The 12,783-nt window shown below is 33.3% G+C and overlaps 1 protein-coding gene across 1 annotated transcript in view; it reads left to right on the forward strand.

Moving 5' to 3' along the window:
* Positions 1-12,783, forward strand: part of LOC139696854 (diacylglycerol kinase theta-like) — a 216,056-nt gene that overhangs the window by 183,018 nt on the left and 20,255 nt on the right. The window contains exons 8-16 of the mRNA XM_071595734.1: positions 1,069-1,203; positions 2,601-2,718; positions 5,040-5,257; positions 6,193-6,408; positions 6,566-6,700; positions 6,835-7,009; positions 7,309-7,457; positions 10,101-10,352; positions 11,361-11,490. Of these exons, the coding sequence (XP_071451835.1) occupies positions 1,069-1,203; positions 2,601-2,718; positions 5,040-5,257; positions 6,193-6,408; positions 6,566-6,700; positions 6,835-7,009; positions 7,309-7,457; positions 10,101-10,352; positions 11,361-11,490 (1,528 nt within the window). The remainder of the gene's footprint in view (positions 1-1,068; positions 1,204-2,600; positions 2,719-5,039; positions 5,258-6,192; positions 6,409-6,565; positions 6,701-6,834; positions 7,010-7,308; positions 7,458-10,100; positions 10,353-11,360; positions 11,491-12,783) is intronic.

Genomic DNA, 12,783 nt, shown 5'->3' on the forward strand with positions numbered 1-12,783 from the left:
TTTTTCAGGAACCACCTCCTCTGATTCCAAATTATTCATGTGCTGCCTGTAAGATCTTTTTACTTGTTAAACACATACAATGTTAATATGTGTCTTCATGACAGGGGTGAATGAAGTGAAAAATTATGTATGATTGGCTTTTGGGTGGATATATTTTTACAGAAGCTGTGTACTCCAATTCCAGATACTTACATAAGCTTTTCAAGATAAGCTTTTTTTGGAACAGCACAGCTTAATGAGTCTATTATTTGTGCAAAGGAAAAATAGTGTCAATTTCAACCAAAAAGTCTTTCAAGGGATCTTTATTTCTCTGTGATGGGGATTAAAGTATTGTACAAGGTATAATTGCATGAATATAACCTAATTTATTATCATACCAGTTCCAGAAATAATTTTTTTAATTTTCATGCTTGTTTCAGATCTAGTCTTAAAAGCTTGTGGAACCAGGAACTAAAGAACTGAATTAACCGATCCCTATTCAATATCAGTTATTATGCTCAAGTCTTTGAAGACTACTTTTCAAAGATCTGCTATATTGTTATACTTAATATCATTGAATTTCTTCAAACCTAAACAAGAGTCAAATATTCATTGTAGTTCTGTCTACCAGTGGCATTATGTATGGGATGGGTGTTAGGGTTAACATTAAAATGAGGAATGAGTCGCATTCAAAATCCCATAATGTTAAATAGCATATATGTATGAATCCCAGATAAAATACAATATCACATTCCTCTAGCTATTATTTTGTAAATTATAGTAATCGCGTGATTTAAATGGAACATGCAAACATATTCTCTTTTACATCACTAAGGAAAAATGTTTTGCCTTTTCCTCTGTCATTAGCTACTTAAAATTAGATAATCTTAGTTCAACCAGAACTACTTGATATGAGAGGTGATCTATGCATCTTTTGTAAATTTTGCATTCACCTGCAGTTATGAAATTTCCACCCTTCCTTAAGCATACTTGTATTAGAGCCATGCAGTACAAAGGATTCAATTATATGTGGTACAAAAATAGTTAAACAACCACAGTGAAATGTTGAATTTTGATATTTCTTTGTAGAAGTGGTTAAAGTATATGATGGGAATAACTCGATGAGGAGAAGGATTTTCCGCCCTGTAACCATTCCAAGGCTAACATCCACTGAGCAGCTTTTGTGTACAGCCCTGAGGGCCTTCCACATAACAAAAGACCCAAGTAAGTTGATATTATATAGAACCTACCTAGAGGTTGAATTTCCATTAAAAGGAATATATATATATATATATATATATATATATATCAACCAACCCAACTTTCTAACATTACCCTTTATATATATGTAACTGCTGTGACAAGGCTCTTCCTTGTTTGCTGTATGTATTCAAATAATTATGGATGGAAATGTCTTTTAATTATGTTTAAGGTGTGACCATGGATAAATAATACCTGTGGTCATGGATTATGTGACTTGGAAAAGAGAGAAGTACCCTATTTACTTTTTCACTCAAGTACCACCCCGTTCCCTCTCCAGCTACTGTAAGAGACCATTGATCATCCAGCTGGAGGAAGCACTCATGAAGTTCTCCTCGCTGTTTTTGTGACCCTGTGGAAGAAATTAAATGATGGTCTACCATTATTAAGATATATTTAGCAAAAAATATAAATAGATTTTTAATTAAATAATGAAAATGGTGTTACCTGAATAAAAGGTATTTTTGATATTTGGAATATCTATTTCATATAAAATATCAGGAATTCCAGAAAAAACTCAGATTCCTCATTTCATTAAAGACATGATGAATTTTGAAATTGACATAAACCACTGTGGTATCAAGGACTTGCTGCTCCCAGTTTTAGTTTTTAAACAGCCAGGATGGTGCTTGGATGAAGTATTGTGAGCTTGCACTCTAAGTCTTGCTTTTTAGTCAGTGCAACTTACTGCCATTTCAGTTTTGTGTTTCTCATTCGGAATAGGGAATTTTGCTGTCATATATTGTCCTTCTGAATGTTAAAAACTTATGACCCCTTCCAAGAAAAACTCCCTTGTTAAAGTAGTCTTATGTCAGTATTTGATTAAGTAAAATTATTTGCTCAAAAAATTTAAGGCTTGTATTTTACGTGGTACCGAGGTTGCACAGAAGAGTTAATCAATAACTTTAAAATCACATTCATGACCTTTAAATGTTCATTACTCATATTTTTATTCAGGGACTTGTATAAATTTAAACCACATTCAAATTGAATTGGTGAAGCTCAACCCATTATAAACCCTCCGACTAAATTGGAGGTTATCCTTTTTCAAAATATTCTAAGTATGAACAAATCACCGCAAATGGATTTATTGCTATTGAATTTATTTTATTTAATCAAAAAATCAAGTTTAAAGTTTTAAAATTTGTTTTAGCAGCTGGCTCAGAGCGGCCAAAAAAATATTCATCTGTCATTATTAATTAAAATTAACAGTCGAGTGATTGCTAAGTAAGTTTTATGCAAACCAATATGCCCATGTCATTATGCAATTGTATTTATAGGAAAGATACCGAAGATCAAAATTTAGTGGTTGAACTTTTTAGCAGAATGAAGAATCTTATTGATATTTTTCTTCTTTACAGCCAACTTTTACCTTACGGATGCCTATTCCCCAGACGAAACTGTGCTCTCTGACCCTCTTCCACTGCAAAGTGTTATTCGAAAGGAGGGCAAGAGGCCTGCTCTCTTCCTTCGGTTTAAGTAAGTACAATTGTTGAATTTGGTTACTTGTGTGGGTTTAGGGAAAGTATTCATGATCTCTTTGATGGGAATCCTGCAATTGATTAAAAGGAAAATATGCATATATTATTATTTCTGTTTTCAGCTAGAACTTCCTCTTGAAAAGAATGAATAGTGCTGTATGACTTGCATCCAGCCACCATTCTAAGTTATTCTAGAACTCAAATAAATAGAAATATATTCCAAACTTCATTTCAATCTCTTTATTTTAATTAATTAAATTTATTTCAAAATCATTGCATCTGAACTGATTAAGGTCATTTAATGTCATTTGAATAGTATGACTATTGTAGCTTTAACCATGAAAAATTAAATATGACAAATTACTCTTCATAGCTATATTTCATAAGGAACAAAAGCTATATTGTTTGTATGTCAAAATTTTAGTGAATAACCTCAGATATTGACATGATTGATTAGTGCATAGTAAATTCAATTATCATGTCAGAGTGTTTTCTCATCAATCTTTGCCTTTCATGGAGCAGTAATGGGCCAAATGTGGCCCATTACTATGTATGCCACATTATTATTATAATTACTATGTATGTCTCATTAATATGTAGGCCGCAAGTTGTGCACCACTCATTGAGGCTCTTTATAATCTGATTTTCATTTTAATTATTAAGTAATACCCTCCACCACTAAAGTTAACTGCCTGAAGCTAGGTTTGATAGATGAGAGTAGAGCTCACCTAGTACTAAGTCTAATGGTGTGTGAAATTCACACATCAGGGTAGGGGGGGCAGCTCCTTTTCCTGTGACACCTATAGTTTCTGAGGAAGATATGGTACCTGAAAAATCACACATTTTGGGTGAAGCTAAATGTGCCCAAGGGCATCCCTGAGAATTGGACCCTACAACTCTGGCCATTAGCTACGCTATCTTTCTGCTAGCCTATCAGATTCCTCATAAAGTATAATAATCTATGAAATATAGTGATATAATATGAGTTTTTCAGTTCAGAGCAACATAATTTTTTTAAATTGCATAATTCAATTTGCTAAATGCTATTTTATGCTATAATGTTAGCTAAATGTGTAATTTATATGTGGTACAAGTTTAATTGATTTGAATTCAATATTGCCTTAAGTGGCAGCCATTGCAAGTTGAAACATGCTCAATTTGCTTATGTCTGCTTCTGATTATGAAAAATACTATCTGTGAAGTTGTTTAATCACTGCATTGAACAGAAATGTCATGCAAGGATAGTTCTGGACTTTATAAATGATGAGGAACTCATTTAACATTGATTTTTGTGAGATATTAGGCAACAATATTTGCAGTGTGCTGTTGTGTATTATAATGGTGAAGCATCCAGCCTTTCACTTTAAAAGTTGGACTTATGCAATTGATATGGCCTTGGAGAGTTTTCAATACATCCCTATGGGGTGAGCTGTTCAATTTACAGTGGTATGTGCTGGTATGACATGTTGATGCACCATTCCTTGAAAATCAAAATATGATATGATGATAAATTTACCAATATACTCGTGCATTACTGCTTTGGCATTTTTGTTGTTGGTGGCACAAGAGATTTTCATGCTGAGCCTTACTGTTCGCTCTGGATTAAAATAATATAATCAAGTTTCATCTATAGTGATAACCTTTAAAATACTCCCAATCTTTCTGTAACATCAACGTTGTTGTTCAGGCACAAGCATCTCAGAACCTACTGTGCACAGTCATGCCTCTTTCACAGTTTTTCCGTTGCTAACATTTTGTGGAAACTTAATGGAAAATCTGAGATTGCTTTCAATGTTATATTTGATTATCATCTCTCTTAATGACAGCTGTGGAGTCAATGGAGTTTCAGGTCCACCTTCCATTGCAATTGGTTGTCTTTCCCTCCCCTTATTAAATATTTAGAACCATCTTATAGCTGTGCTTCAGGGAAGGACAAACTCTCCATAAGTTTCCTGTAACATGGTTTCAGTTGTTGATATGTTCAAGCAAAAGCAAACTTTCAATGCAGCACTGAGCATGACCTTCATTCTGTAAGGAAACAGACATGCTTCAACTTGCAATGGCTTCCACTGTCATAATACTAGAATCAAATCATTGAAACTTTGTAACACATATTAAAAATTAAGCTAATATTATGATGCAAACTTAAATTTATGCACAGTAAATTGTGCAAATAAACATTGCATGATCAGTCTTTATTTGACAGTCCTCATACAAGTTAATATGGTAAAATATGTTGATTTACATTCAAAAGGAATGAAAATGGCACAAATGCTTTGAAAATCATGCACTGGCTAAAAAATTTAATCACTTCTCCAGGGACTCCGAAATTGAGAGTGGTGAGGTAAATGTGTATCCAGGGAAACTGCAGCTCAACCCTGAGCAGCAGGCAAGACTCCCCAGGGTCAAAGTGGATGGGAATTCGACTGCAGTGGATGTCATAAAGGATGCCCTTGTTCAGTTTGGATTGGCACCAAGTTTGGAAGCAGCACCAGCAGAAGACTATCGCTTAAGTGAAATTCTGTTGGATCGTGGAGGTAATGTATTTTTTTTTTTTAATTTTCCTGAAATACGTAAATATTTGCTACATTTATTTAATATTGAAATTCAGATTATTTATTTCAATTCAAATCTATTAACAAAGGCTGGAATAAGAAGAGATCTGTTTGGATATATTTTTGGGAAGATTTTATTTACCTAACCAATTAAGATTCATTATATGTATTGCCTCCATTTGTCCTTCCATTAACATCATTCTGATGAAACCAGAGAGTCTGACAAAGAAAATATAAATTAGCGTTTATTATGCTTGTATTATATTTAAAAGTGTGATGTGTCTGATTTTGTAAAATAGAATCTTATTAATTCTTGTAAATTATTCAAGGCACATTTATAGTGCAATCTCTTTCCCTTGGCTAGCAGTGGATGTAAATTTTATCAGGTTTTCAATTGGTCTTAGTTGTGGCACCACCACAACCTGTGCTTTATTTTCAAAATCTCTGGCTACTTTGATTTTGTTGCCATGTTAATCTTCTTGGTGTATGCCAAAGTGATGATAGATTTTTTTTATCAAAATTAGAATTTTGAATAAAAATAAAGTTAATTAAGAGGCCTGAAGGGCATTTTTTATTCTGTAGATATGTGAACATTAAATATTTATCGCTAGCAAAATCAAATCAATTGCTCATTACATATCACATTATGTTTGTTCAACTGTGCTAATCTTCTAATGAAAGGTAGGCTTCGTGTGGTCCCTAGGAATTAATCATTTGAAAATCAATCCTCTCCCTTCTTCTACCCTGCTTGACTAACATGCTCTCTTCTATTATGTCCCTCAACATCCCATTATCTCTCAACATTCTGTAACATGATATAACCTTTCTAGATTTTATTGAGAAGGAACCTCAAATGTATAATTTATATGAATGCCTATGAATGTTAAGGTAACATTTGTTTCTTTGTTATTCAACAGCTGTGACAGAAAGAGTGCTTGCATCTGATGAGCGGCCATGGGAACGGGTTAAACGTACTGGACGGGATTCCATACGGCAAATGGAATTAATGCGCTTTTACCTTCAGCAGAGGCAGGACCCTCATGGTCCAAATTTGGCGTTATTTGTTGGCAACTTACCTCCCAATCTATCACAGCGAAATTATGAGAACCTTCTCACGGACTTCTTAGGAAGAGGTGAGGGCTCTGTTTTTTTGCATTCTAAGAAGTTTCTGATGCTCACGAACAATTTCCTTATGAATATAAAGCCATGATATATTCGTTTCATAGTTCCCATCAATATGGTTAGAGTTGATCCATACAAGTTGGTATTTCAATGTCTTCTCTTTTGCAGAAAATAAGTTTTCTTCTATTGGACCAATTTATTATGAATATGGTTCAATGGTAATTACCTATGAAGATTCCAGTAAAGCTGTAAGAGCTTTATATATACTTAGAGAATCTCGCTTTGAAGATAAGCATTTGCTTGGTAAGTTGTTCATTGGTGTGAAATATTGCAGCATATAGGTATTATCATTTGAAAGTTATTACATTATATCACATCAGAATTAATTCACATTTATTCAAATTTTTGGTGTACTTACCCAATTTCTTCTTTTTCAGTGATGCTGTTGCCTAACATTGAGCCAAGTATGGTTCCTCCAGGTGTTCAACCTTTATTAGTGTTTGTTAATGTCAAATCAGGTGGATGTCAAGGGCTGGAGTTGATATCTAGCTTCAGGAAATTGTTAAACCCGTACCAAGTTTTTGATCTGGACAATGGAGGTCCACTGCCTGGGTAAGCCTTTGCTTTTTCTAACCTGATGTTATGATATTTAATTTTAGAGCGCCCTTAATTGTGATGTGGAAAATTTTAATTCATGCACATTTGGTTCACACTATTTCTCTGGCATTATTGTAATCAACTGAGAATCAGCATATACATTTGATGTACCTATTTGATGCCTAGATGTACCTACTTTTTTGTAGCATTTAGTTAGACATTAAGAAAGTTACTGCTTCTAATTTTAATATAAAAAGATTGAAAACCTGTATTGAGAAAAAAATGGTAATTCTTATTGAAATTAATTTTTATAGGTTGTATGTTTTCCGTCACATCAAAGACTACCGAATTTTAGTGTGTGGTGGTGATGGGACAATAGGTTGGGTTTTACAGTGTTTGGACAATGTGGGGCAAGATAGTGAATGTTCATCACCTCCTTGTGCTATAGTTCCTCTAGGGACAGGTATGTTGGTTCTTTTTTTGCATGCTAAACTATTCTTGGAGTACCTTCAAACAAATATATTTTATTGGTATTAGTAGTTTTATGACTTAACAAATTCAATGATAAAGGAAGTTTTTCTTAATTCTATCTCATACATTGCTCAAATGAGAGGTGCAAAGGAAGACCTTTTTTTGAAGTGCTATTAGAAAGAATGTGATTTGATGTATCTAACCTTTTAAAATATTATTTCCTGCATTTATTCTGTATTTTATACATTTGTATTGTATTTCATTAATTAAGTCTATGTAATTTAAAATAACATAGATATATAGTGGATTATGGAAGTGTAATACTCTGTATCTGGCATTTACATATTATGATAATGTTTATATAATTAGTGTAAAAATAGTCCACAGCAAGAGTTAGGATTAATAACAAAATCTGTATGACATGGTTATGTATACAAATACTTTACATTAATCAGAATGATTATTGAATAGGTATACATTTAATTTCTTTTTTAGCACATTTAAGGTAAGTCCCTGCAAGTCCCTTGTCATGGTAATAAATAATGCTTTAAGTACATGATTCTGTTCTTATGTCACAATATAGATTAATTACTACATTTAATGGAAAAATCATTACAATTTAGAACCAAATGGAAATAAACTTCTTGGACAAAATATCTGAGAACAACTTCAAGTGCTTTTTATAATCTTCATTGCTAAATGGCATTAAAATGTTACCAGTTAACTTTCTGCTAATATATTATGTTATCCCATTTACCAGCACCACCGCAAGAGTGTACAATATATTCCTGAGAGTCTAATCACTCTCCAGTGTATGCTACTGCATGTGATATTGAAATATCTTTTTAAAAATTGTCACAGTTTGGAGAAAACTCATTGATAGTTAAAATATATACAAAGTCTAAAAATGCTGAATGAATATGAAAATAATGCTTTTAAATTTATCGTAATATATGGGAGAAAAGAGAAATGTAAAATTTTTGAAGCTGTTGGTAAAATGTTTGAAAATATTCTTTTCAATCCAGGAAATGCCTAACAGAGTTTGAAAACTTAGATGATTGTTCAAAAATGTGCATCTTAAGTTATATCGCAGCATGCTCCTAAGAAAATTAGTTCAAAAAGTATTCTAAACAGAAAGGATGCTTATGGGCAGGGGTGCTGAAGATTACGGAGGATCAGGGTGATAAAAGGAGGAGAGGAATCTAAGGTAGTTGAGGCCACTCATGAAACCCTAACATGTAGGGAAGCACCATCTTGACATCATGGAGTCCCCAGGCTTCACTGCAAAGGATAGAGACTATCTCCTCATAAAGCAGAGATGGCCAAAAATGGATTGAGGAGAGGGAAGAAAGAGCATTGATAGGAATGACAGGAGCCAAAGGGAAAGCAAAGAGTGGGAAGGTTGGATTTTCAGATCCATTGGTCACTGAAGAAAGAAATAGATCAGGAAAAAGGAGAGAGGAAGTTCAGATTTGAGGAGAATCATTTTGAAGATCCACGTACCATACTTTCAACCCTGAGAAGCAGTGCATGTGAAAGAGTGTCTGAAATACAGAATGATGCAAACTTAAGGAAAGGGCAGTGAGCAGGCTTCTTAGGACTGGCTACAACTATGAAACTTATTGTGCTATTCTTGTGTCAGTATTATGACAGCTTTAGGAGCATTAGCAGGGTTCTCACAACAAATGCAATGTTCTCATAAGCTTGCTTATCAACTGTGATGATCATTTTTTCTCTGGTGTTGTTGTATTAATTACCCTAAACTAGCTCCCAAAAGTTCAGATGGTAGAGGTAATCAAGAATGTTCCAGATAAGGACTGGGAGATGGTATATGCATCACAAAAATAGGTGACACTAGCCTGCACAAAGTAGGACATCAAGGAGAGAGAAGTATGCATGTCAGGGGATAACTGAAGGAATTGAGGCTAGGAAACAGTGCATGTAAGGCAGCACTGCCAAATTACTCACATTAACCCTTGAAGAAAGCACTCAGCCAATTACAATGGTCTTATCATTATTTTTTATATTTTATTCTCAATCAATCTACCTCCTCAACTTTCCATTATTATATTTAGATTAGTGATGAAGAATTTAAATCATATCAACCAAAGAAAGAGTCATAAGGAATGTATTAATAACACTTAGCAATCAGATACATGGCTTTTATTGATTTCAAAATATAGAGATAGCTACAAATTGATGAATGAAATATTTGAATTCTAGTTACTGATTGTGGTTATCAAATTATGTATTTAATCTAATTCATTGAAATTGTTCCACTATATGTAACATACGGAAGCCTGAATGGATGATCTCTTGTGCAAACTTATTACATATTTCCATGAATCACATAGAAGTAAAGATTATGTGAAATGCATAAATTAGTGATATTAATAAATATAAAGCAAAAAGTTTGTCTTTAAAATGCTATAAAAATTTTAAGAAAAATTAATTTCATATTTTCCATTTATTAGTGCCTTACTCATCTCAAATTTAATGTTTAGTGACTTAACAAAGTGTTAATACTGCAAATTATGTGGCATGCTCAAAATTGGTATTCATCTTATCAAATGAAGTCCATCCTGAGGATGACGTGAATGCTGTGCAAGAAAAAACAAGTGTGTGAATTTTTTAGGAAATGATCTTGCAAGAGTTTTGCGCTGGGGTCCTGGTTACACTGGAGGTGAAGATCCACTTAATCTCCTGCGAGATGTGATTGATGCAGAAGAAATCCGGCTGGACCGGTGGACAGTGGTCTTTCACCCTGAGGACAAGGCATCCTCGTCATCATCATCTGGTGAGGACAAAACAGGGGCTGGTGCAGCGGGGGCTGGTGGAGGGTCAGGAACCAGTGGGACACAACAGCAACAACTGGCTAATTCCACAGGTGAGTGGGAATCCCAGAGGGTTGTGAGAAAGAAGAGCAATCAGCAGTGGGATGCTTGCATTGAAATGGAAATCCATAAAATGGGATTAAGATATGAGGAAAAATAAAAAGTTTAATTGCAATAAATAGAATGTTGGCAGCCATTAGGGAAGAGATCTACTAAACTGAGATATGCTTGCCCTGTAATGTTGTCAACTAAAAATAGGAAACAAGTTGAGCCTATGTTTTATAAAGATTCCCTTTTGTAAAAGAATCCTTATATTTAAATTCATCTGTAAACTGAAATTAAAGATTGAATATTCCATGATGTAATGTTATGGAAATGGGGTGATTTTAAGGTATGGTATGGGGAGATTTTAATATTTTGGGACAATGAGAAAATAATATTGCCTTCTTGACCTTATCATCAGTGTGCAAAGAATAACCGTTGAAGTGAAAATTGCTATTCATTGAATAAATTCCATTTTAAAACAATGTTACCTCGCTTTCTTTTTTATTTAAAGCCACTAATGATATTATACTTTATTAGATCTTGGTTAGCTAGTGTGTTAGAGGGGGATTCAAATATTTGAAGAGTTGAGGTTGGAAAACAGTGCCATACTGGAAACCAGTTATTGATTTTATTTTTTGTGGGCACATAAAATTTTAAATGAATATTTTAATTATTCTTGGCAAGGTATAAGGAATGGCCATATAGATGTTTTACAGAGTAATAACTAAGAAAATAGGTATTAAAGGAAGCCAATATTTAACTATAGAATTTTGTTATAACTTCATATTTTAATAAAAAGCATAAACTTTAATCTGTTGGTGTTTTAAATTTGTATCATCTAAAATTGCTGGTATTTGCACATCTACTTGCCAAAAGTTAATTTAATGGTAACCTTTGTGAAAGAAATGGTGAAGGGATCCTGTATGCATTATGGGTGCATGAAATATTTTTTTATTATAGTTCACTTGCTTTGACCTAGCCAATATTTTGGTATTTATGTAATATTTGCTTTGCAGCTGGCTCTACGAGTGAGGACAACACACAGATCTTTGTCATGAACAATTACTTTGGTATTGGGATTGATGCTGATCTTTGTCTTGACTTTCATAATGCCAGAGAGGAAAATCCCAATAAATTCAACAGCAGGTCAGTATTTTTTTAGTTATTGCTTATACAACTCCTCCTAACTAATTAATGTAAAGGGTGAACAAATCATTCAAATAAACACACTACAAATAGACTAAAAGGTAACCAATTACATATTATGCATTAAATATTTTAAACATGAAATCTTTTAATGTTCCTTTGTTAAATTTACACCATATTACTAGTAGAGGGTGCAAATGTGTACATGCATTAAAATAAAGCCTAAAACAATCAAGAAACAAGATGTATGAAGTGGGAGCTTTCTTAGTGTTAGTTTAAGGCTAAATTTAGTACATATATGGTTATTATACGAGATCATGCCATTTAGTAGAGCTGCTTTTTCCCTGGATGCTAATCTGTCATAAAGGTATTTTATTTATTTCAAATTGAAACTCTTCCACTTTTATTTTTGGCATTTTATTTCATGAGAATATCATTTCAAAGTCCCAAAATGATGTGATGAACTCTCATCCTAAAATTTGGCATTAGAAATGTATTCAAGGAAAATGTAATGATACTATAATCTCATAGTTGTAGTTCTATTATTTTGCCTAGGTTTTGGTAGAAATGCTTTACCTTCAACCTCATCGATTCCCATCAACTAAGGTTCTATGTTACTTTTCTGACACTTAGTCCATATTAGTAATTTTACCCATAAAATTCAATGAAATATCATTTTTCTTCATCAAAAATACAGAATATGTACTTGTAAATTAACAAGATTGTAATTTGTAATTATCATAGTTGGTTGTCTATGTTATAGTCAATTGCCACCATTAAAATTATTCATTGTGTTTGATGTTACTGCATATTTTGGAGCAAGTAACAGCATTTAGAAATATAATGGTAGTACTCTTGGTTCAGGCAGATTCTTGGATACACTGTATTGTATAAGAGGAATAAAATGAGGAACTTATAAGGATCACCTGGAAATTAAGGTTGCAAGGCCTCTGCAAGCCATAGAGATCTTCTTTTTAAGGTTGCTACACCTAGTAGGTCAGGGAAGGAGTTCATATGAGTCAGTCTGGTGCATGAAGTCATCACAGCATCATTTCACAATGAATGGTTCCATATACATTTCCACCTCTTTGCGTAGGTGTGAGATTCATGCCATTATCCTTTCTTTGACTGGGGGTAATGAATTTGTAGTGCGTATTCATCAGATTAAGTCATATTAACAAACCAATTATATATTGAATGGCATTTTTTTCAAACTATTATTTTCTCCTCCTCCTCAAACTGTAATAGCTTTTTTAAATTAATTAATTACATCTAACGTTGATGTCCATCATG

The sequence above is a fragment of the Hetaerina americana genome, unplaced genomic scaffold (genome assembly GCF_022747635.1).
Source record: "Hetaerina americana unplaced genomic scaffold, ioHetAmer1.1.p SCAF_7, whole genome shotgun sequence".
Lineage (NCBI taxonomy): Eukaryota > Metazoa > Arthropoda > Insecta > Odonata > Calopterygidae > Hetaerina > Hetaerina americana.